Source organism: Clarias gariepinus, chromosome 21 (genome assembly GCF_024256425.1).
Source record: "Clarias gariepinus isolate MV-2021 ecotype Netherlands chromosome 21, CGAR_prim_01v2, whole genome shotgun sequence".
In the NCBI taxonomy this organism is placed as follows: domain Eukaryota; kingdom Metazoa; phylum Chordata; class Actinopteri; order Siluriformes; family Clariidae; genus Clarias; species Clarias gariepinus.
Window position 1 is genome coordinate 26,148,931 of NC_071120.1, and position 26,070 is coordinate 26,175,000.

Consider the following 26,070-nt stretch of genomic DNA (forward strand, 5'->3'; position numbering starts at 1 on the left):
TAATGAGATTTTAATTTATACAGTAAGTTATTTTGGACTTCCAAATGGGACATAATCTATCTTTTGTATAAGTGAAGTACGTTTCTAGTTTTTATTTAATGTGTTCTGACTGCCAAATAAATATGCATGTTTCTTATGAGCGCCTGTCAGATCTGGTTTGTCCTCTGTGTCTGGAGTTTATTAATGAAAATGAAGAGAGAGTTAGAGAGAGAGAGATTTAAAATGCAAAGTACATCGTGTCCTTTGTGAGAGTTTTACTGGTCAGGCTGAAATACAAAGTGAATGCATTTGTTGGGATCACTTGCGTTTATTTATTTGCTCTCAAATAAAAAAGGGCACTAGACTGTGACCGTTCCATGTCGCTGGGGTGGAACCCTAAAGGGTACATCGGTTTTATCTTCGCTGTGTATCTTGTACCTAGAAAGGTGCATGCTGTTAGCCTTAAAGATTTACATTAAGTACTAAAAGTTTAATTATGTACCAATTATGATATATAATTTAGTTACAAGATACATATTTACGGTACAAAATTTCCACCCAAGAAATGAGCAAAGGTGCAATTAGTAACCGATCTCTTTGAGGAGGATGCTGAGAGGGTTTCATCTTTCATTGTTACTAGTGCACACTCCATGCTCTATAGACATTCTGTAAAAATCTGTTATAATGTACAGAATGTTTAAAAAATGTCAAGTTTTTAACCTCATAAAGTTTTACCTTATTATCACAGTTATATGCATGTCCGATTAATTTTTCTGAAATTACTGAACAGTGTACTTTAAAATGAATATCTGGCATTTTAGAAGGTTAATTGATTTTCTAGACAAAATTATGTGCAAAAAACTTTAATTGTCACAGGTATCCTTTGGGTATTTCAGATTTTGTTATAAATCTGACAGCTTATATACAGTAAGTTATATAGCCTTACTAATTATCCAATAAATATTGCCATTCTTAATGGTTTCATTTTAGGTTCATTGTCGCTACATCCTCACTGTTGAACTGGCAAGTTAAATCATTATTCTTGGTCAGTACCTAGTTCATGCACAGGGTCCATACTTCCTAGTTGCCTAGCAACAGTATTCTTACGCATTTACTGCATACCGTGTGTTCACTTTCCCATGTCGAAAGGACAACTGTGCCATAAGATACTATTCAGTGTGTGTGTGTGTGTGTATTCATGTTCATCAGTTGATGGGGAGGCATCCTGTTCACACATTCACCTCATGCAGACTAAAACTAAGGACTTTGTGGGGACAAAAGTCATGGCTCCCTAAAGGAAATGTACTGAAGTGTATAAGGGACATGGTAATTAAGACGCTGTGGGAGAGCGAGGGAAAGACAGACAGAGAGAAAGAGACGGCTTTAATGCACTTTCATTGATGCCATGGTCTCACATACAGATACAGTAGATGCCTTGTGAGACAGATGCAAGGCCACGCCTCTTTACTGGCACTCAGTCCCAAAGACCACACCTTAGTCAGTGGCACTAATTGATGTGGACAGAGGGCACGTGTCCTTCACTAGGACTGACTGGTAAAGAGGCCACACCTCTCTTCACCTGTCCCTCACTAGGATTTACAGGTTATGAGGCCACACCTCCTGTACTAAAAATGACTGGTAAAGAGGCCACACCCCTTTATTAGGATTTACTGGTAAAGAGGTCAGGCCTCTTTTACAAGGACTGACAGGTAAAGAGGACACGCCTCCTCCACTAGGATAGTCTGGAAAAGAGGCCATGCCTCTTTCACCCCCTCCACTAGGATTTACAGGTAAAGAGGCCACACCCCCTCCACTAGGATTTACAGGTAAAGAGGCCACACCCCTTCCACTAGGATTTACAGGTAAAGAGGCCACACCCCCTCTGCTAGGATTACAGGTAAAGAGGACACGCCTCCTCAACTAGGATTTACAGGTAAAGAGGCCACACCCCCTCCACTAGGATTTACAGGTAAAGAGGCCAAAGCGAGGATGACAGTAAACACCATATTTACTGAGATTGACAGACATTCAGGCCACGCCCTCTTTCACAGGCCACACCTTTCTCAGTGAGATAGGTAAAAGATAACCATATGTAGATGTGTGTGTGTGTGTGTGTGTGTGTGTGTGTGTGTGTGTGTGGGCAGAAAGTGCATCACGAACTCGTGTCTTCCTGCATGCTTGTGAAATGACTCGCAGTCACAGAGTAAATGTCCAAACAAAGAGTGTATTGACGTGTCATGTGTGAGACATTTCTCTCCTCACAGCCAGTCCAGTCCATCATCTCACCAGCTCACACAAACACAAACACACACAGTGTGAGGAGAGTTTCACACACACACACACATACACACACACACACACACACACACACACATTGCTGTGCTTGCTGAATATTTCCCGGTATAATAATCAACATGTCCTGTCCACTGAGACCGAAGACATTGTGTCTTTTCCTTTGACTCTGTGTAGTGCGCACTCTGTAGTGAAGGAGGTAAGATCTCCACAGCATACTCTCATACTTTCTACATTCACTCACTGGCCACATTAATAGGAACACCCGTGCACCTGCTCATTCCTGCAGTTTCCCCATCAGCCAATCAGGTGGCAGCAGCACAAAGAGCTGCAGGTAATGTTCACCTCAAACATCTGCAGGAGGATGAGGTCTGATCTCTGTGACTTTGACAGATGAGTATTTTTAGAAAATGCTGCTGTAATACAATACAATACACTTGTCTTTGTATTTTTCTCTTTTTTCTTTCTTTCTCCTTTTTTTACTCAAGCATCTCCATCAGTATTAAAATATAACTATTTCTGCATGAAACATAAAAACCTTGAAGATGATGTTAGTGTCCGTTGAAGAAGAAACATCTTATATATCCGCAGTAGTAATGGACATCAGGATTCAGTTCTGCAGAGAGAATGAAGCTGTACGGGAGATGCTGGCAGGCCCACAGAACATGTGGAACTTCTTTTTAAGAAAGATGAATACTGTAGCGCCCCCTACTGTTGGCAGGGGTTAAGCATTTAAGATGTTATAGGCAACCAGTGAAGAGCCTTTACAGGAGGAAAAAATCTCTACAGCAAACAAACATGCCTCATTGACCACAAGCTACTGCTCACCACTTACCCTAACCCAGCTTACTCACTCACTTACTTATTCACTTACACACTCACTCACCCACTTATCCGCTTTATTTTTTACTTTATTATTTATCCATCCATCCATCCATCCATCTAGAAGCCTCTGTAGTCCAACCAGCGACTGTGGAGGCCGATGGTGATTCCCCATGTTAGGACCTCCGGTCAACATTCATAAACACACACAAACACTACGGGCAATTTGGAAACACCAGTTAGGATAATCTGCACTGGGGACTGTGGGAGGAAACCTGAGTATCCAGAAGAAACCCACCAAGCACTGGGAGAACATGCGAACTCCATGCACGCAGCCCCCCGACCCAGACCCTGGAGGATCAAGACGACCGTGCTAACCTCTAAGCCACCCTGCCACCTTTATGTGTCAGCCTGTTTTTACTTAATTTGTTGCATTTAATTATTTACTTGTTAGTTCCTTAATTGACTGTATTAAATCTCAACCTCGTCTATATCGCTTTATCCTGTATTCAGGGTCACGGGGACCTGGAGCCTATCCCAGGAGGCTTAGGGCTCGAGGCGGTGTACACCCTGGACAGGGTGCCAATCCATCTCAGGACACACACACATACACACATTCACTTACACACTACGGGCAGTTTGGGAACGCCAGTTAGCCCTAATCTGCAGGTCTTTGAACTGTGGGAGGAAACTAGAGTATCCAGAAGAAACCCACCAAGCACGGAGAGAACATGAAAACTCCATGCACACAAAGACGGGAATCGAACCCGGACCCTGGAGGTGCAGGGAGACAGTGCTAAGCACTACAACTGTATTGATTCTATCTTTGCTATATTGCTATTTTAATATTCAAACTTCTTTCTTTCTTTCTTTTTCTATTTATCTATCTATCTATCTATCTATCTATCTATCTATCTATCTATCTATATATATCTATATCTATATATATATATATATATATATATATATATATATATATATATATATATATATATGTTTATTATTTTTATTACCTGTGTTATTTTGAGGGTTAATTAATAAAAAAGTACGAAAAAGTTAATTGGTTTGGAAAATAATTTAATCAAGGTTGCATTCTCTTTGTTTGTTTGTTCCACTGATTGATTGATTGATTGATTGATTGATTGATAGAATGACTTGTTTGTTAAATTGTGTCATACCCCAGTTTTCCCTTTTTCCTCCCATCTAACAGATAAAGTTATGTTTAGTTCAAGCAGCTAGACCAGATCTGTTAAAGAAGTTAATCAGTCCATTTTAAAATTATAATAATTCATATCACTATTTAAATTTTTACACTGTGATTCAGACATGCAGTGTATAACACACACACACACACACACACACACACACAAAGAGCTCCACTAGAGGCTGTATACTTACTTATCAGCTACATTAGACTGCAGTACAACACTGAAGAACTTGTTTCAGCTCTTAGCTACGTTTGTGGTAAGCAGATCTTTTTTGAGCTGGTTTAATTTACTCAGGTTTTACACCGCTGATATTTGCAGAGTATGGTTCTCATTGCTGTAGGTTCCAGTGGCATTATATCACTCCCAGGCTGTGTGTGTTTTTTTTTTTTAAAAAAGCCCTTAATGAAGGAACCAAACTCTGCACCCAGGTCCAGTTTCGGTTTCAGCTGAATGGCAGTGTTTGTGGTCCTGATGAGACCTGATCCGCCCGAGGAGAAGAGAATCACAGCGTGTGAAACAACACCCTTCCCTCGGGTTTAAAGTCCTTTCAGACCAAAACTGCTCCAGCTGAAGCCTTTGTCAGGCTGTAAGTCGAGACTATGGGACCTCCCTGACTCGGCCGTCTCACACCGAGGGGGCCATCTTCATCTCATGTTCTGCACTACATTACACCAAAGGTTCAGGAGTGTAAAGGACTCGCTGGCCTTCAGAGCTGTTTGTGGTGTGGGAATGGAAATGTGAAAAACGATACTGTGGACTCTGTGGAATTGTAAATTTAAGGGGGGAAACACATACCAGGATAAATAAGATGTGCTGTACAGTATATGAATGAATAAGCGAGATCATTTGGAGTGAAAGTTCAGATCTTTTGAATAAAAATTATTTTAAACAAAATCAACACACATTTCGGTTAACAGATTGTTGTACACCATTTTTTCCACTGTTTTGTGTGTCCAATAATTATCTAGTCTATTAATTTATCTAAGAGTGTGTATTCATGTCATTACAAAATCTCCCAATGCAGTGCAACAGCTTGATGCCAATATATACACCAATCAGCCATAACACTAGCACCAACACAGCATGAACTAAATAACACTGATTATCTATTATACACCAGTAAATTAGTAACAGCATCATGGACATCCTTGTATAAATCCCACAGGAGAGCTAATGCAGCATAAACCACTGAAAAATTCAATGCTGGCAGCAATAGAAAGGCATCAGAACACCTATTGCACCACACGCCGCCACCCACATCGCCCAGCAGGCAAAGAGTTCACTGTCTACTAGCCCTTCCAGGGTCGAGGGTTTGCGGAATAGACGATGAATAAATCCAAATTATTTCTAAACGTCCTGTTGAATCCATCATTGGACGTCTGAGAATTCAATAGTTGAGCTGTTTGGCTTTTTAGAAAAAAAAAGCTCTGGGCATCTTGCATTTCTACAGCTTCTGCCTTTTCTTATTTCCTGATGAACAATTATGTACTACTGTATTATTACGGCAGTAGAGTGGATTAGTGGTTAGCACTGTCGCCTTGCACCTCCAGGGTCCAGGTTCGATTCCCAGCTTGGGGTCTGTGTGTATGTTGAGTTTGCATGTGCTTGGTGAAAGGTTTCCACCGGATACTCCGGTTTCCTCCCACAGTCTAAAGACATGCAGATCAGGTTATTCAGCGTTCCCAAATTGTCCTGAAAATGGGAATAAATACAACGAACGCTCACCACTGGCCTCCACGGCCCCTAGTTGGACTACAGAGGTTCTTAGATGGAAGGCTTATTTTATTTGAATATTTTTACCTTAAGAAAGCATTACCTTTAAATATTCATGTGTTTTAGTTTCCACATAAATCAGAACTTTGTGCGGTACAGTCCTGCTGGTTTACCTTCATTCATTTATAATTATGAACATGTGGACGAAATTGTAGCAGTGATAGAATGTTACGAATTTGTTAATCTAGTTATCTAATATTTACATTATAATTTTAATAATTTCTTCTGTAGAACTCTTTTCAGTTATTTGACATGAATCTATTTTCATTTGAATGTTTTCTTTGTGGTATTTATTGTTTGATGCTCATTTGGTTCATTATGTTAATATCTTTAAAAAAAAAAACATTGTAATGTTATAATATGACACGTGTTGTGGTAAAGTCTAAATAAAACTTTATATATATATATATATATATATATATATATATATATATATATATATATATATATATATATAAAAGAGAGAAAACACAGACAGACTAACAATTCCCTGAACTACAAACGACACACCGCGCTCGAGCGCAGAGCGCCTGTCGCACAATTATGACGTAGAACTCAGCGCTCAGAGCAACATGGCGGCGTCCTTTAGAGTTCTCATGCGTCAGGCACTTTATTACCCAAACCAGCGTCTCACTCCTGTGTGTAGAGTCACACACACACTTTACTCCGCCGAGGCGTCGATGTGCCGAGGATACGCCGGAGTGTCGGAGGGAAAAGACGTCCATTTTGGCTTCGAGACGGTGACAGAGGAGGAGAAATCAGAAAGAGGTGACACACACACACACACACACACACACATACGGAGTGGGAGAGGATTTGACTGTACGAATGTAAATATTTGTCATGCCAATAAAGTACCCTTGAATCTTGAGGTGTGTGTCAAAGACAGACACACACATACACACACACACACACACACACAGAGAGACATACTGAAGGAGAGAGAGAGAGAGAGAGAGAGAGAGAGAGAGACACACACACACACAGATAGTAAGACAGAGAGACACATACACACACATAGTAAGAGAGAAGGAGACACACATACACACACACAGAGAGAGACACACACACACAGATAGTAAGACAGAGAGAGAGACACACACACACAGATAGTAAGACAGAGAGAGAGAGACACATAAACACACATACCCACACAGATAGTAAGAGAGAGAGAGACACACATACACACAGATAGTAAGACAGAGAGAGAGAGACACATAAACACACATACCCACACAGATAGTAAGAGAGAGAGAGACACACATACACACAGATAGTAAGACAGAGAGAGAGAGAGAGACACATACACACACATACACACAGATAGTAAGAGAGAGAGACACACATACACACACATAGTAAGAGAGAGAGACACACACATACACACACATAGTAAGAGAGAAGGAGACACACACACACACAGATAATAAGACAGAGAGAGAGACACAGAGAGAGAGAGAGACACACACACAGAGACAGAGACTCTGTATACATTGATGATATTATTACTATTATTACTATTATTATTATTATTATTATTACTATTATTATAAGATCTTGGGCTTTAGCTCAGCAGCTCCTTGTTAACTAAACAAGGGAAATATTCACCTTCACTGCAGTTTTACAACACTTTTATTATAAATATTATAGACATCATACATTACAGCACCTCAGCACCTCGAGTTACCAGTTAATGCTGGTAGTGTACAAGATTAAAAGAATCCCATCAATCCAATAAGGAATTCGTTTTGAAAGAAAGATTATTTTCTGACTTCTTATTAAAACGTCTTTATATTCATAATAAAAGCACAGAGCCACAATAAATTGGCAGAAAGAGCACTTATTTTCTTAATCACACCCATGTTCAGAGTCAAATCGCCTTTATTTGTGTAGGACATTGTTTTACAAAAACAGACAAATATCAATTTTAATTCTGTAAAGCTGCTTTGCAGTAATGACCTCTGTTAAAGTGCTATATGAATAACATTTTATTTAATTAAATAGAATTTTGGTTAAGTAGAAAAAACTCATCTGATTTAGGATTCAGAATGTGGCTTGTACGGTACCAGTCAACACATTTAGACACACCTTCTAATTCACTTTTCTTAGTGATAAATTTTCTAAATTCTGAAGCAAAACTGGAGATTTCTATGAAAACCATTGAAATAACACATATATGGAATTAGTCGTTATTTTAAGACACGGAGGACAAGAACAATATTGTTTTTATTAACAAACAGCACCTCGGATTAGAGACATTATGAAGGCTGTACAGAGCACGAGGAGCAGACACATCACAATATCAACTGGCCGAAGGAGATTATTGACCGTGGAATTAGAAGGTGTCCAAACTTTTGACTGGTAGTGTATAAGATTCAGGGACCCCAATTAATCCAATAGGGAACTTAGTAAGGCAGTAAGTGAGGCAGTTAAGAAAGTAAGAAAGCAAGTAAGTAAGTGGTTAAGAACTTTAAGAAAGAAGTAAAGTTATGGTTGGAATGAATGCAGGAGTCAGTTCACCTTTTTCTGAAAATTGACATTTGTCTGTTTTTGTAAATTAATGTACTACACGAAAAAAGGTGATTTGACTCCGAACATGGGTGTGATTAAGAGTATAAGTGCTCTTTCTGCTGATTTATAAGGGCTCTGTGCTTTTATTAGGAATATCAATATTTTGGAATTTTTGTTTCTTTCAAAACAAGTTCTTATTGGATTAATGAGGTTCTTTGAGTCTTGTACACTACCAGTCTTAACAGGCTGTGCTGTTAAATCAAATTTAAATCAAATATCATATAAAAGTTGTGTTTAAAATGGACATTCAGTGTTTACAGGATTTTACTTCAGTCATGCTGTTTGTCAGAGTTTTTTTTTTACTTATTCATGAGTTAATGAGGCCATCTACAGGCCACATCATGATACTGCAACATCAGTTTCAACTTCCATGAAAGATACCTGGAAAATATATAGGTATAAAAATGTTATCCTGGATATACGTATGTATTTATAAGTTTGTCTTTAATAATGAAAGCGAGAAGGGAAAACCCTGAGACGACATAATGAAGAAACCTTGCGAGGAACCAGACTCAAAAGTCAACCCATCCTCATCTCAGATCTTTAATAGCTTCTATTAATTAATAGATACTTTACTCTGATTTTTGTTTGCTACATTATGCATCAAATACATTATTATCAATTAAACCAAATACAAAGTAAATTGTGAATTTGATTCTGACCCGGTGTGGAAATATAACGGACCCTTTCTTGCACAAACCAGGAAGCATGAAATCGGCTCGTTTTGATATCCACATTTCATTCTAGGTCTGGTTTTGATCCTTACTCTGATTTTATTCTGAACTTGGTTTCAGTTTTATTTCTGATTTGATTATGGTCAATATGGGTAATGTGCAATATGCGTGGAATAACTTGAGTGCAATATGCGTGAATTTCTTGCATTATTTGTGTAAAGTGTGTAAAGGTTAATTGTGTATTCTGTTTAATATGCATAAAGCACCTAATTTCGTTGGACATAGCACATGCTCCAGTGATACTGATTCTAAATGTGGTTCCGATTCAGGCTTTGACTTAATTCAGATTCTGACTGTTTATTCTAACTTTAACATTCTAATTTTATTTGGATTCTTACTCTGGTAAACTTGAGTTTTGATTCCCACAATAATTTAATCTGGATTCTTATTCAGGTATGGATTCAAACCCCAACTTGATTCAGATTCTGACTATAATTGGGGTTCCTGTTCGTACTCTGATTTAATTGGATTCTGACTTTTGTGGTGTTTTCAACTCATGGATTCTGACATGGATTCTGATTCTGGTTTTGATTCTAGCTTTTATTTAATCTGCATTCTGATTCTGGTTTTGATTCTAACTTTAATTTAATCTGGATTCTGATTCTGGTTTTGATTTAATCTGGATTCTGATTCTGGTTTTGATTCCAACTTTAAGTTAATCTGGATTCTGATTCTGGGTTTGATTTAATCTGGATTCTGATTCTGGTTTTGATTCTGACCTGATTTGATTCAGATTCTAAATTTGGTGTTACTTCTAACTCTGACTTAATTCTGAATGTAATTTTAATTTCATCTCTGATTTGATTCTGATTTTTACTCTTGATTTGATCCTAACTTCAACCTGATTTTCTTTTTTTTTTTTTGTCCGATTTGTTTCTGATTCTGGTTCTACTTGATGCTACTTCTGACTTTATTCAGATTCTGACTCTTGATTAGATTCTAGCACTGACTTGATTCTAATGCTGGTTTAAATGCTAACTCTGACAGATTCTGACTCATTTTTAATTTCTGATTCTGACTTTGGTATTAATTTTGGTAATTAATTAAAAAATATATTAATATTATTATCATTTAGATGTTTTATTTTTTTCTGATTTCTTTTTTTAGTTTCTTGTAGAAACTTAGTAACTTAAATTTCACCACTGATTCAGTCGCAGTAACTCCATGTACAGGTCCTCATGTAGCGGTGTGTTCTGGGGTCTCACACACATTTGCGTTTGTGTGTGTATCTTCCTCAGTCTATAAAGTGTTTGAAAGCGTTGCTCAGAAGTATGACGTGATGAACGATGCGATGAGTCTTGGTATCCATCGGCTGTGGAAGGACGCGCTGCTGCGTGTGATGAATCCTCAGCCTGGATTACGTCTGCTGGACGCCGCCGGAGGCACCGGTACATGCTTTCATTCTTACAGTGCTGTAAAAAAAATTAAGAATAAGTGAGCAAGCAATTAAAATATATATGTGTGTGTGTGTGTGTTGTCTAGGTGATATCTCATTCCGTTTCCTGAATTACACGCGGTCAGTGCATGAGCGGCAGCTGCGGCAGAGAGCACGGACCAATCAGACACCATCGTGGCAGGAGATCTCCGGCGGTTACGGCTCAGAGGGGGCGCAGATTCCAGAATCTCGAGCGGTGGTGTGTGATATCAATAAAGAGATGCTGAAGGTGGGGAAAGAGCGGGCGGAGACCGCCGGAATCACCACAGGTACCGAGTCACATGAGAAGTGTTGGGGGGGTAAAGATTATTACTTAAATTATGATTACATTCACAATTTAATGTCTTTATAATAATTTGAATGAAACTTAAAAGAAAAATTAAGACTGAAAATACCAAATAATAAAAATTTAAATAAAATGAGCATATTTGTCTGTAGAAAACAAAATAATTTTTAAAAAAGGTACAGAGGTTTAATATTTTTTAGACACAGGAGCCAAAGTTTCATATGCATTTACCAACTAAAAAAGTTATTCATCCTGTTCATACTTCAACACTGAAAACAAAGTCTCTAAATAAATGTTGTAATGATGCCTAGAGTTCTTATTTATTAATGAATATAATGCAGATCTTAAACATATTTATGCTTCACATCGTAATTTTTTATTAGTATCAGGATTGTGTGTGTTTTATCATGGTGTTTGTGTTTGTGTGTGCGTGTGTGTGTGTGTTGCTGCATCCTCAATTAAATTAAATTCAGTTTTATTTGTATAGTTATCTTTTGACACAATTGATCATCGTATTCTGCTTTACAGATTAGAAAAGGTAGTAGGAATTTAAAAAAAGCCCTCACCTGGCTTAGAATTCTGTTTGACTGATTAATATCAGTTTGTAGATTTAAATGGTGACTCTTTTACCTGTTCTTAAGTAAGGTTGGTGTTCCACAGGGTTCGGTTTTAGGCTCACTGCTTTTTGCCCTTACATGCTTCCTCTGGGCAACATAATTTGTAAGCAAGGTATTAGATTTCACCGCTATGCTGCTGACACACAGTTTTATGTCCAGCAAAGCCAGATGAGAAAAAATAGCTTAATAAAATTAAGCAATGTGTGCAGGACATAAGAGCCTGGATGGTATTAACTTTCTTTTGCTTAATCCTGACAAGACAGAAGTTCTGGTACTAGGTCTACAGGCGGCTAGAAGCAAGCTTTTTGATCACACTGTAACTCCGGATGGCCTTTCTGTTCCGTCAGGTGCAACAGTAAAAGTCCTCGGTGTGATTATAGATTTCTGTAATTTAAGTTTTTCATTGCAGTTATATTTAATTTTTTTGTATTTTATTTTCTAACATTGTTTGTTTATTCTGGTGTTCTATTATTATTATACAACAGCCATATGGATCACTCTTTATTTTTTTTATGTGAGATTAGAGTTCTTAGCTATACACGTACAGGTTGATCCAGATTACACTGACAATAATAGTGCAAATTTTAAACACGTGTTATACTGTATATTAATGATACTTTTACGTGTGTGTGTTTTGTTTTTTCTGCAGGTTTGTCATGGGTAGTGGGTGATGCAGAGGAGCTTCCATTCGACGATGATCAGTTTGACATTTATAGCATCGCATTCGGGATCCGGAACGTCACTCACATTGAGCAAGTAAAGAAAGTTTTAATTATTTATTATACAAACACTCTATAACTCTCTAGTCTAAAAAAGGAATTGAAATTATATAGAATAACTTTTTATGAATTTTTAACTGAATCAGTACTCCGTGAGGATTAACCTTATCGCAGATGAGTGTATCAACAAAATAGCAAATCAGAAAGCTTAAAAAAAAAAATTGTAAAAAAGTAAAAACTATCGCTTCATACTTCTACAGCTAGACTATTGTTTTTAATTATGCACACCTCATACATCTCTTTTATACCTCAGAATACATGTTGTGTGTGTGTTTAGGCTCTGCAGGAAGCATTGCGCGTGCTTAAACCAGGCGGACGGTTCATGTGTTTAGAGTTCAGTAAAGTGTCCAACCCTCTCCTGTCCAGGTCGGTGGTTTTATTTTAACTTGCACTATCTTTGCTGAACAGTAGATCCCAGTATGCTACATCAACTGTATATGCTATGCTATGCTATGCTACCCCAGAATGCTACATCAACTGTTGATTATTTCACCATTATGAGAAGGAAGTCAGAACAGTTGAAATAAATCGTAACAGAGTAGTCAGTGATCAGTAATCGGTTGATGTGTATTAACATTGTTGGTGGTGATGTGTTGTGCAGGCTTTATGATGCCTACAGTTTCCAGATGATTCCAGTTCTCGGTGAGGTGATCGCAGGAGACTGGAAGTCGTATCAGTACCTGGTGGAGAGCATCCGCAAGTTTCCAGACCAGGTAACTGTACAGGAGGTTGTGTATTGTTAGTCACCTCATGGAAAAAAATAGACTCTGGAGCAGTGTTTCCCTCAAGATGGGTTGATTGGTTCTTTGTTTGATGGATAAAGGGATGGATGGGTGAACAGGCTGACTGATTGGATTGAAAGATGGCTGGTTTGTTGGATAGATGGATAAAAGGATGGATTATTGTTAAAATGGATTGTTTTATTGTTGGGCTGCTATATTGAACTGACTGACAGACACCGGGAGGGAAAGAGGGTTTATTGGTTTGATGAATGGATGTTTTTTTGATTATATGGAAGGGGAGGGTTAGATGGTATTTGGATGGATGGATGGTTTGTTGGTTAGTTGGATGGATGAATGGATGGTTTGTTGGTTGGATGGATAGATGGTTTGTTGGTTAGTTGGATGGATGAATGGATGGTTTGTTGGTTAGTTGGATGGATGGATGGATGGTTTGATCAATATTATTTGTTTAAATGGATGTTTGTTTAATATATTGTTAGATGGCCAAATTGACGGATTGTTAGATGTATGAATTGATAAGTCGATGGATGGATGGATGGATGGATTGTTAGATGAATGAATTAAATTGGTGGCTTATAAGATCAATGTAAGGTTTTATAACATTGTAAGACACTGTAATCTAATAAGAAGATTCCTATGCTTTGAGATCAGACCCCTCACTGTGCTTCCTCATGCCTTCTGTGGTAACACCTTCTATATCCTGTATCCAGACGAGGATACATCCAAATGGCTCTTGTCTGCTAGAACCCTTTTGTTTAATCAGGAGAATGCCAATGTATCTCCTCTCTCCTGTCTGTCTCCGGGTCCCTCCATGACTGACATGTTAATGACTGGTTCTTTTGATCTTCGGGACGTAGCACCGTTTAAATGTGCTCTTTTTGCTGAGAATAAACAAAGATTTTCAGACATTATGCCTGCGTGTGTGTATGGTTTTCTCTTCCGGATCGGGCCCAGACCGGTAAGTGTATCAAGGTGCTAAAAAGCTAAAACTCTTCTTCTCTTAGCTTAAAACTTAGCTCGGACTCACTTCTTCTTTATTTAAACCTAACAGTGGATGAATGAATGGATAAGTGGATGATTTTATTGCATGGATGGTTTAATGGCTGTATGTGTTTATTGTTAGATGGATGGAAGAGGAGTTTTTTTCAGGATGGATAAAAGGTTGGTTTGGGTGGATGCATGGTTTGTTTTATGGATGGTTTTAATAGATGAATGATTACATAGGTGGTTTATTTTAAGCTGAACTTAACTGAACTTAAATGAGTGCATGGTTGTTGAATATACAGAACAGATTTATTGTGTATTTGTGTATGGATGTTAAAATTCACAAGTTTATTTAATAAAATACTAGATAATAGAGCTGACACTAATAGGTCGGATCACTGGACTTCATCAGTCTCCAGAGTCTGTGTATTTCTACCATCCTGAGTTTTGTACAGAAACTACTGCTCAAAAAATGAGTAAGTTTTATTTTTACTAGTTTTTTTCCCCCTTTTCTTTACAGGAAACATTTAAAGAAATGATTGAAGACGCTGGTTTCTTCCGAGTGCAGTACACTAATCTCAGTGGAGGAATCGTGGCACTCCATTCAGGATTTAAGCTCTGATAGATGGACAGACCTGACGGACAGATGGATCACGCAGTAGACATACACGGAGGAGGAGACCAGTCCTTGTTGTATGCAAGAAAATCTCAGACGTTCTATGTAACTTGACGTTACATAGCATTATGCAGTACTCAGGCTCTACAGAGATCATGACGATTCATAAGGACGATTCATAATTTGCCCGAAAATGAAACTTATCTCAGTGTGAAGCTTCTTTAGTTTGATGCTGATGTTGCTTAAACTACACACAGAGCCAGATAGAATTTTCAATAAAATGTTTTATAAGTACAAAACTCTGATATAAATTAAATGTTAATGTTGACTAGCAAACACAACAAAACGAGATTCACTGCTAATACCAAAGCTAGCTAGATAACTAAACTATATTCCACAAATCTGTAACTACGAGTAAGGAAAAACAGCAGTTCTCTAGTTTTTGTTAAGTCAACACATTCATGCATTTTGCAAATGGAAATGAACCACAAGCAAATAAAGCAATGAATCACGAAAGTGCATGAATTACACAGTGTGTTAGGAAGGTCAAGACTGATTCTGTTCTTTACATAAGCAATATCACACTCCAGGTCATATAATATTCAGCTCAACAGCACGAGCTCGAGTGTGATATCGCTTTTATACAAACACCATTTATTATCTACAGATTATGATTTGTTTCTTTATTTAACAAGTAAATAAAGTTCTCAGATCCTCCCCAAATGCACATGACGTGTTGAGCGGGCAAAGACTAACACCAGGGTGCACATAGTTTTGTTCTATCATGCTCCAAAGCTGAGGTATAGTATAATATATTATAGTACAGTATGGTACAGTAGAGTAGAGTAGACTGAATAGTAATAGCATTGTCTAGTACAGTAAGGACACTCTGCAGCACATATCCTCTCACTTGCTTGGATGCTATAACTGACTGTGTACATTAATGGTGACTACCCATATGTCCCAGAAGGGGGTGTGGTTAAGTGTCAGCTGTGGATCGAGACGTTTGCATGATGACTCCTACCTGTGTCTCATTTGTCTCTCTTAGTGATTTCAGTGAACCCAAGTCAGGGTCCTCCTGTAGTGAATAGATAATGCAACAATACATACAACTGTTAGCTACAGAATAAATCTATTTATAGCAATCAAAATTTGTAGCCTGTGTATAGTGTAGAACACCATTATGTGTCTGTGCATGTATGTAATAAATCCTACTATATCAGTGTTAGAACATTTTAGCATGAATCTGTGTGATAAGTCTTCAATTTCTAACGCAAAATGTGAATTTGAGGAAAATCTGAGAACTTAGAAGTTTTCACTTAAAAACAGAGAAACAGTAAGGGGTTAGTTAGCCTTTGTGTATTTTAAGGTGAAAAATTCATTATTGTCAGATTTTCACCAATTTCGTACCACGTGTTAGCGAAGTCAATACAAACATACAGTATAAGTCTGATTAGTTTCATATGATCATGCTCCAGAGCTGAGATCTGAGCCTCTCATTTTCAATATATTACACTCAATACAACATAAGCATTAAGTATTATAGTAAGTCAGAAATACCTACCTACCTTGAACTATACCTATATAATCTACAAAGCTTTACTACACTATACAATACTATTACTGTTATCTACTGTATTTTACTACAGTATATTGGATCATGGTATTATTAATTCAAACTCATATACTGCATGTGTAATTTAACTGAAGCTAGGTCATAATGTTTAGATTTGTGCGTCCTAAACCTGGATATTGTTTTGAGTGTAATATATTGGACATGAGAGGTTCAGATCTCAGCTCTGGAGCAGGATCAGACAAAACTAATCAAACTAATCAAACTAATCAGTTTGTTTTGACCTCCTTATTGCACAGTGTGAATTTTGGGGAAATATGAGAACAATACAATTTTTCACCTACACAATGCTATTGTGCCACTTTTCAGTCTACTCTACTGTACCATACTGTACTATAACATGATACTATAGCTCAGCTTTATAGATATAGCAAGATAGAACATAACTATGTGCACCCTTGTGTTATTTTTTTAGCCATGGAGTGTATTTTGTTAGTACTATTGTCCTGTAATATATAGACTTAAATGGACTGGACTTCTAAGTGAGATATGAAATCAATTTTTTTTAAGTATTTATACTTACATGTTCAATTTCTTTTTATATAAAATGTCATTCTGACTATAAAGCTAACAATAGCACATAATACAAGACAAATAATCAAATATAAACACACGCGCACACACACACAGAAACACAGAAGCGTTTTTTCAGTTGAATAAAACCATATAATTTTTTTTCCAAATCTTTGTACACTTTGTTACAAAACTGTATAAGTACTAAAATCTTAAAAGCGATTTTTTTGGTCAGAAGATATTTAATCATCTCGTGTGCAATTACCATGTATTTACAACGTTTTTCATATTAGTGATCTCCAAAGCAAACACTCCAAAAAACAACCAAAAAAAAAAAAACACTTCTTCAGACACTCTGAACATAAGACATGGCTTACCGATAAATATATTAGTCAATAAATATTCAGAGAACATATTTCCATTTATGAAATGTGCTGCTATACAGATACAGAAATATACACAGCGTAAGCTCTAACCTGCTTAACATCTGAAGAATGAGAAATGATGGGGAAAATAATTATATCTTCCAAAAAAAAAAAAAGACAACATTTTTGTACATAGGTTCTTTTATACAATCTTCTTAAGTGCTACGAACAATACAAAAAAAATTAAATAGTGACTCAAGTACCCCCGAAAACACTATACTCATCTGCAAGTACATAACTCTATGGAAGGCAAGATTAGACTCGCTTTGTGTTACAGAACCGTAATAGTCGACGCATAAATAAAGATATTTCCGCCAGTGAAAGCCGTATGGGTACATTTCATAGAAACAGCATTAAATATTCTGTAAAAAACAGAAAGGCATGGTGTGTGTGTCTGTGTGTGAGAGAAAGAGTGAGTGTGTATGTGTGTGTGAAGTTGTTTTATAATAATATTTCCAAAGAATAAAATGCATTTCGTCTCTTTAAACCATTATGCCTTGGCCTTTTCAGTCTAAATATGAACACGTGTGGGTTTTTCTTTAAAACATTGTTAAAAAAATATATATCAAGTGCACCAAACACCTACAAATATTTTTTTTAAAAAGTCGAAAAAAAAAAAAAAAAAAACACATCACATCCTCCCACACCACAAATAAAAAAAAAAACAAACTCTTGTATAATCCGTTCTGTATAATTTTGTGTTCTACAAACTGTCGTCGGAGACTAGCTAAACTTTGGTGTATAGAGTACAGACAGCTCAGTAGTCTCCCGCTCATATTAATAAAACGAAAAATGTGTTAATCTTGGTCTGTTACTGTACTAACGAGGCAATGACCCTGAGAGAGAAAGAAAAGAGGGAGAGAAAAGAGAGGACGAGCTGAGACGAGACAAAGTCATGGACGTTTTAAAGTTCCCGTGAAACAGACCGGACCTAGCTTCCTCGGAAATGTCTGCTTTTGGTTTTATCTAAGTGGTAATGATTTATAGCTAGCTGACATTTCTGACTGAAATCGGTATAAATTATGAAGTACTCGTACACCTAAGGGCGGAAATATACTTGCTGTTCAACCATGTGCTCATGTGGACACCCGGCAACGTCCTGAGTACAGAATATTGTTCACGTACATTCCTATAAAACTTTGCGTGTTACTCAAGGATTCCAGTAGGGGGCACACTGAAGAAATCATCACCACGCTCACTCACTCTTTATAAGCCTTGGCCCATCATGTCACGGGAGACCTGGACCCGTATTCACAAAGCTTCTTAAGCCGAAAAGATGCTCCTAGTGATAAAATGCTCAGAAAATTCTTAGAACTATTACATTTCCTTAGAATTTTCCCTTAAATTTAGGACTAAATTTTTAGACCTAAAAACAGCTCCTAAGGTAAAAATTATTAGGAGTAGAGAAAAGGACTTTTAAGAGGCTTAAGAGCTTTATAGCATTGGACAAAATGACAGGAAAGCAGAAATTTTAAACATTGAACGTAAAGCTAAAAGTAAACACTGCTCTTCTGTCCAGTTTGGTTTTCTTGTTCTTTTACGTCCTTCCATCTTATCTTGGATCGTTGGCTACATACCATCCAAAAGTGCAACTTCAATAAACTGTCCTACAATCATGTAAATTGGTAAAAGCTGAGCCATTTCGCTCCCATCAGTCTGAAAAGGATCACAAGTAATAAAATCAGTTTGGTAAATAAATGTAAGAACTTAAATACAGTAACTACTGTGTGATCATCGGTTGCGTCAAAAGTAGACACATTTTAATTATCTTTAAGATATAACAGAAACTTTGCATATCAACCAATCACAGTCCTTGAATTGCAGCATCATCCCAAGCAACTAGGTCGACCACACCTCCTCACTAAGATGAAGGTTTTTGTACTTTCCTTCCTCCAAGAAGTTTCCTAAATCACTTTTAGTCTGGGACTTTTTAGACTGAGATAGGACCTCTCCGAGAGAATTCTAAGAAGCTTCGTGAATATGGGCCCAGGAGCCTAACCAGGGGACTCGGGCCATGTGTACCCAGAAGAAACCCACCAAGATGCAACTCCATGCACACAGACCCCGAGGCGGGAATCGAACCCTGAAGGTGCGAGGCCACAGTGCTAACCCGCATAAAGTAAAACTGCAAAAAGCATGAACATGGAGACACTGATCGAGCTTAGCTGCCTAAAATAAAGCAGTTCCTCGGCATACGAATTTAATCCGTTCCCGGAGGCAAGTTCTTAAGACAAAATATCGTATTGCGAAACGCATTTTCCAATAGGAAATAATGTCAATGCAGATAATCCGTTCCATTTTAGCAATATTACCAATTTCCAACACTATAATCATATATTTTACATATAAAAACGATGAAACATTTAGAAAAGACATAAAAATGATGCAAAATATGAAATAAATAGACATTAAACCTTAATTTTAATTCCTCTTGGCGCCGGTTAATTTAAAAATTATACTGAAAGTGGCTCCCTTTTCTTCTTGCTACCGTCCTTGAAAACATTTTTGCGACTCATGGTGCCGTGTCTCCACTAAATCTTGCACAAAGTGGGAATTTAAAAAAAACAAGCAAAAAAATAAATAAATCAATAAAAATGTAAACTTGCTTAGCTTCCACTGATGCAAACAAATTTTGAACTTATTCAAAGTTCGGTTTGTTCGCTCATATGCCGAGACAATTTTCTTCAAAAATTTCACGTCTTAAGGAATGAATTCCATATGCCGAGGAACCACTGTACTTATCTCCCATCATGTTACACTAGTCACTGTGCAGAGTTAAAGATACATTATACAGGTAGGGGTAACTTCGGACCTGGGGGCAACTAGGGAACTTCTCCTTTAGGCCATTTTTGCCGTGCCTGCTTACTACACTGCCTACTCTTTATATGCATGTATGGGAGCACCACGTCTGAGCACCCACACACGCTACGCAATAAATGAACACAGGATACGCGGGGCAGGCATCACATATGTATGTGTGTATGCGTACTATAAAGCAAGTGTATTTCCATCCTAAAGTATCAGCTGTGAAACATGAGTATCTTCATTTTTGCAAAAAATTTTTTTTTGCCAGAACTGGCAACGTGCTTTCTTCAGTATTGAACTCATCCCGGAATTTAAAAGCCCTGTTTATTGTGTGGATGTACAACTCATCAGGTTTTCTTTTTCTTGCTCTTCATATCCGTTTAGTTGGTGTGGCTACTCTTCTGAAGGCCACATGAACAAAGAGCTAAAAATTAAACCAATAAAACATTTCCTTTTCAGAAGTACACTTCAAGATGTTCGATATAAATTTATAAAAAATAAAAAAAATTTGAAAACTCTGAGGGATTACTCCACCCCTGTCTTAAAGGTTAGCCATTCCCAGCTCTTAATACGTGCAAATTCGTATGAATCGTGAAACCTTTCTAATTTGTTTATTTCCTCGCTTAAAACCCGGAGCCCTCGGTCGTAGATTTGTTCGTTTTAAACTGAGAGGAAAACAGCGTTCTCGCTTCCTCGTCCTGTTGTTGTTGATATATTTGACCTCTGCATTGTCCTGAGGTGAAAAAACTTTGATTAGTGTCTAGGGAAGTCCTGGTCTGCCCTGTTAAAAGGTTCGATTGAGGCTCGGAAACGAGCCCTAATTCGCAGTCCGTGTCTTCTGGGATTATGGGTATCCGCTGAGCGAGCTCGCAGCATCCTTGTCCCGAGCAGCCATCGCTGTCAGTTTGGGCGTAATGCACGTTTACGGAATAATCCTCTGCGTAACGTCCGACGCTTCCTCGGTGCACTTTCATTTCTGTGTAGAAGCAGCACGGCAGTCCGTCATAGCTAGCGTGCTCAGCAGGCGACATCAGTTCATTGCTAGCAGCATAAAAGTTCTGCGCAGAAGCTATGGACACGTTTTGAGGCTCGACACCTCGTCGGCAACGTCCTACCCCGTCTGCTCCTTCCTGTCCTTTGCGCTCCACATTCAGTGGCGGAACCTCAAAGCAGCAGCTACATGCTGCCCCTTGTTCCCCACAATGCTCCACAGTTCCCTCTAGGGCTGTGGGTGAGGTAGTACTAGTCATTTCCCTGGTTTCCAGTGACGAGTGGCTACTACAGTTGGGCTCAATGCTGCAATTCGACAGCTGGTCCCCTGAATTGTAGCATGGTCCTACAGGAGGCGGCATGCAGTCTGTACCTCCTGAAACGGGACCCAATATGTCGTCACTAATGGACGAAGTCGCTGGAAATCCTGAACCGGATTCTCCAGCCGCTCCACGGCAGGGACTTTTGCTCCGATATACGTACGGGTCGTAGTCGCTGCTTAGAGAACTTCGAAACGTAGAGCAGCTCCCATAAACGCCCTGGTTGCTCACTTCCGTGCAGTCCAACATGGAGTCACTGGAAGAGCAATGGCATCGTCCTGAACTGCTGCTACTACTGCTGCTGTCACTGCCGGGACAATCCGCAAGATATCCGCTACACACGGATCGTCCGTGTCCGTGATAACATCCGAGCCCTGAAGAGCTTCCGGAGTCCACTAGACGGGAAGAGGAAGGTGCTGCCATGTGCACCAAAGTAGGGTAGAGAAGTCCAGGTTGGAAGGAGCGAGCGTGTCCCTTATGGGCCGCACCACCAGGCTGATCTTTCTGCTGAGGAAACGTCAAGCCTTGGAAGTAGTAGTGCTGATACATGGTCTCATACTGCGAGAAACAAGCAGCACGAGAAAAGTTCCGAGGAAATTTGGGCCGTTTGAAGGCATGCGGTTGAGGGTAAGGAAGCGCCCGATGCTCTAGGGTGCAGTGATGAGGGTTCATACTGTGGTAACTCCGAATGAAACTGGACTGCGGAGGGTAAAGGTTCTGATCCGGATGCTGGTCCACGGTTAATACGGTAATTGGGTTCCCATGGGGATCCATGCTCGTACGAGTTGGAAACGCGGTCACTTGGCCAGCTCGGTGCACTCTTCCTGGGTAGTGAACAGGAAGAACTACCCTTGGCTGTCGGCTGTGGAGCCCAGGGTTCCCCGGGTCCATGCACACGGGGCCAGGGTTTCCTTTCTTTTGCTCTGTGTAAGAGAAACAACAAATTTATTTTTTTATACACATAGAAACAGTATAAGGTACTGCTCAAATAAGGTTTGGATATAAAGGCTCACCGATGATGTTGTGCCTGCAGTGTGGACAAGTGTGATGCTGCAGAAGCCATGGATCCACACACTTCTTATGGAAACGATGTGCACAAGGGATCACCCTCAGTTCCTGGAGTAGACAAGAAGCTAGTAAGCAATATTGCAGATGTAATGCCTGAATATCAAAATTGTCTTCCAGAAGAGGAACTCCAGGGACTTTAAATATGTTTTACAACTTTGTGAGATCAAAAAAATGCTCCAAAAAAAGGCTTGAATTCTCATCTCAACCCTGAACTTGGAGAACCCCTGGAGAACTCCTCGTCTTTTAAATTAACTGATTAGTTGATTCAGGTGTATTGGAAGCAGGACAAGGGAGCGCTTTGGGAGTAAAGAAGTTAGGAACGTGTGTTCTACTGTAACAGCAAAGTGGCGTCTCTGGACCACCAGCTCCCACGTGATGAATGAAAGCAACAAAAGGCCCGGCGGAAGGGAGAAGACATGATTCATCACTGAGGGGAAAAAAAAAAAAAGCTTTTGTTCCTTTTGAGTCTTTTACAAACCCGCTTCCTGTACGCTACCCAGGCGCCCTGCTTTGTGGCTTGTTTTTATTTAAGATGACACACAACCCACAAGACCCAAAAAACTGTCTGAACTCGGTGACACGGTTGTCCTAGGATGACTGCAGGGGCAAAACTAACCAACATGAGGGCACTCAATTTACTTTTTTTTTTTTTTTTTAAGGTTGATATAATTGTTTTCTTCCTGTTTGTCTCGGGTTTTCTTGAACCGTACAGCAGGTGGGGTATAAATAGTTCCTGTGTGCATTGAAACGTGAATTTCAAAAAGTTTAATATTTTCCCTTTAAACTTTACTCTTTAATAATACAAATGAGAAAGTTACACTTTAATTTGTAGCAGTTCAAGAACATTGGTATTTTGTATATAAATGTAAAAAAAAAATGTAAAAAAAATATATAGTAGTATTGCAAGCTTTTTAGAAGTTATTCCAAACTTGCTGGTCAAGTTGTAATCTGTTGACGACGAGTTAAAAAAGACGACCTAATCAACAAGAAGGAGGAGTTAAACTAAAGCCCCGCCCCCTTATTGACCCCAATATCTATCATACATAAATCCTATACCTCTCCATCCATGTATTTCTCCAGGCAGATTGCGCAATCGGCTGTTGAGCTGCTGCTCAGAGAATCCAACGCCCCGCAGCTACTCTCACGCTGACCTTTAACCTTTGCCTTAAACTTACGGGTCTCCATTTTTTCCAGAGCCTGAATGGCCATCCTGTTCACCGAGCTCTGGATGGAAAAGACAAAAAGAGACAATAAAGGTGTGTTAACGATGTGCGAAATAAACCAAGATTCTAAAAAATAAAAATAATTTATACGTTTTTTTAAATCTGCCGCGAGAAGAGGCCACGAAAACGGAAATGATGATTTAAAGCAATAAAAGTCACCTGGCTGCGTCTCTGCTTCAGCTTGATTTTAATGAGGAGGATGAGGCAAACCAGAGACACCACGACGAAGAACGCCAGGAAAATCCCCATGTCAAAATACTCAGTGGGCTGCGAGCGATACAAAGAGAAGAGAATAAAGTAGTGTTTACTGTCAGACATCACACACACACACACACACACACACACACACACACACTACAATAATATTAAATAATAATAAACACTATTCATTAACATGTGTAACACGTCATGCCAGAGGGCGGGGTTAAATCTGCTAGCCTTTAAATTATTACAAGTGATGTTCAAGTCAAACCGGGACAAAATTTCTCTAATGTGATTTATTTGCAACAAACTAATTATGTCTCTTATAATGCTCGGATTCTGAAAGCATGATTCAAATAAAATTATTTTAAAGACAAAAAAGTTAGGAATGTATTTAACTGAGAACCTCTTACGTTTAATTTAGATTCTAAAATAAAATAAAAATGTAATTCTAATGAAATAATTCTGATTAAAAAAGTCATATAAAATAATAGATTCTAACAGATTAATTCTGATTCGATTCTAATAAAGTGATCCGGATGAACCGATTCTGATAGTGTGACCTTTTTATAAGTAAATAACAGTCCTGTTTTAAATATAACAAAAAATCCTGTTTTAATATAACATTATTGCACAAAGTTATTTAAAATCTAATTTAAATAAAAATGATTTAACAAATGATAGTTAAGATTCTAAATCGTTTCAGTTTTGAGAGAATAGTTTGTTTAAAACCCTTAAAACACAGCACAGGTCAATGATGATAAAAAAAATTATTATAATAAATAATTAATAAATATATATTGTATTGTATATATATATATTTCTGTGTGTTAACGGCCAAAATGTGTCTTTTTCGGACAAAAATAGAACGAAAGTTATCATTACTTTTATAAAGGGTAAATTTTTCCACCACCGGACTAAAAGGTAATGACATTGCAAACATGTACAACTCTAAAAACAAGCACATTATTATCATTATTTTGGTCACAGAAACAACCAGAAAAACACGTGATCATGTACGTCTGCGCTGTTTCTCTGCCTGTCAAATATTTTTTATATTTTTTGTTTAGTCTTGTTTGTATTGTTTGTTTAAAATAAATTTTAATTCAGTTCATGTTGCTTGTTTTGTGCTTTAAAAATAAAAATAAAAGGATGCGTCACTCTGTACTGCACCTGAGCTCTATATAGTTCAGTATGTGTTCATTAAAACGAACAAACAAACAAACAAACAAAAACAGCAAAGCAAAAATGGCTAAAATGCTCGAAGCTTTAAAGGCTACGTGATTAAGAATCTAATAAATTGACTCTAATCTTGATACACTGACATTAATAACGTGATTATTATAGAATAATAAATTGTATTTATTGCGATTCAAAAAGAGATTTAACCAAAGGAATACAGAATCTATAAACAATAATGACGAATCAAATAAATGTATTTTGATAGTCGTTTGAAGATTTATAAAAGTGTTGGACAATTAGGAATCCACTAATTAATAAAAATCAGCAATAAAAATCATAGTGACTATAATAAAGTGATTCCGAATCTGATTTAGATAAAATGATTTGAATAAATTTCGGCGAGAAAAACTCATTCTAATAAAGACCAAGTGATTCAGATTCAGACACGGCGACTCTGATGGAGTGACCGCTGATCGCCGGTTCTTACCCGAGGAGGCCGATGCTGGATTCTGGCTCGAGCCACTTTCTGTTTGTTCACTATGTTCATCAGTTTAACTGCATCAGCTCCTTTAACGTACACCACTGGCCTCTTCAGGGGGTCTTCAGAGAGCTGGTTAAGCTGGAGCAGAAAAAAACAACAACAACAAAAAAAGGAAGAGAATCATTTAGAGAGAGAGAGAGAGAGAGAGAGAGAGAGAGAGAGAGTGTGTGTGTATGCAGGCATTTGTTCTATGTTTACAGCCAGGAGGGAAAAGAAAAGAAAAGCGAGACAAGGCGGGTCAGGGGCTGGCAGGAATGAAACGGTTGAGATATAAAACGAGGACGAGTGCGGTTCTTATACAGTACTGATTACAATAACCAGTTCATACGT

At 38.2% G+C, this 26,070-nt stretch overlaps 2 protein-coding genes across 2 annotated transcripts in view; one reads left to right on the forward strand and one right to left on the reverse strand.

Annotated features, from left to right (window-relative positions):
• The first annotated feature begins 6,618 nt into the window (after positions 1 to 6,618).
• Positions 6,619 to 14,939, forward strand: coq5 (coenzyme Q5, methyltransferase). The gene is made up of 7 exons (XM_053481219.1): positions 6,619 to 6,842; positions 10,618 to 10,767; positions 10,862 to 11,083; positions 12,367 to 12,473; positions 12,774 to 12,862; positions 13,098 to 13,209; positions 14,744 to 14,939. The coding sequence occupies exons 1-7, from the start codon at positions 6,647 to 6,649 to the stop codon at positions 14,843 to 14,845; spliced, it is 978 nt and encodes a 325-aa protein (XP_053337194.1). The 5' UTR covers positions 6,619 to 6,646; the 3' UTR covers positions 14,846 to 14,939.
• Positions 14,940 to 20,728: 5,789 nt separating this feature from the next.
• Positions 20,729 to 26,070, reverse strand: part of znrf3 (zinc and ring finger 3) — a 67,555-nt gene continuing 62,213 nt past the window's right edge. The window contains exons 4-8 of the mRNA XM_053481687.1: positions 25,687 to 25,818; positions 23,976 to 24,083; positions 23,650 to 23,817; positions 22,539 to 22,641; positions 20,729 to 22,448 (exon numbers count right to left, since the gene is read on the reverse strand). Of these exons, the coding sequence (XP_053337662.1) occupies positions 20,839 to 22,448; positions 22,539 to 22,641; positions 23,650 to 23,817; positions 23,976 to 24,083; positions 25,687 to 25,818 (2,121 nt within the window). The 3' untranslated portion in view covers positions 20,729 to 20,838. The remainder of the gene's footprint in view (positions 22,449 to 22,538; positions 22,642 to 23,649; positions 23,818 to 23,975; positions 24,084 to 25,686; positions 25,819 to 26,070) is intronic.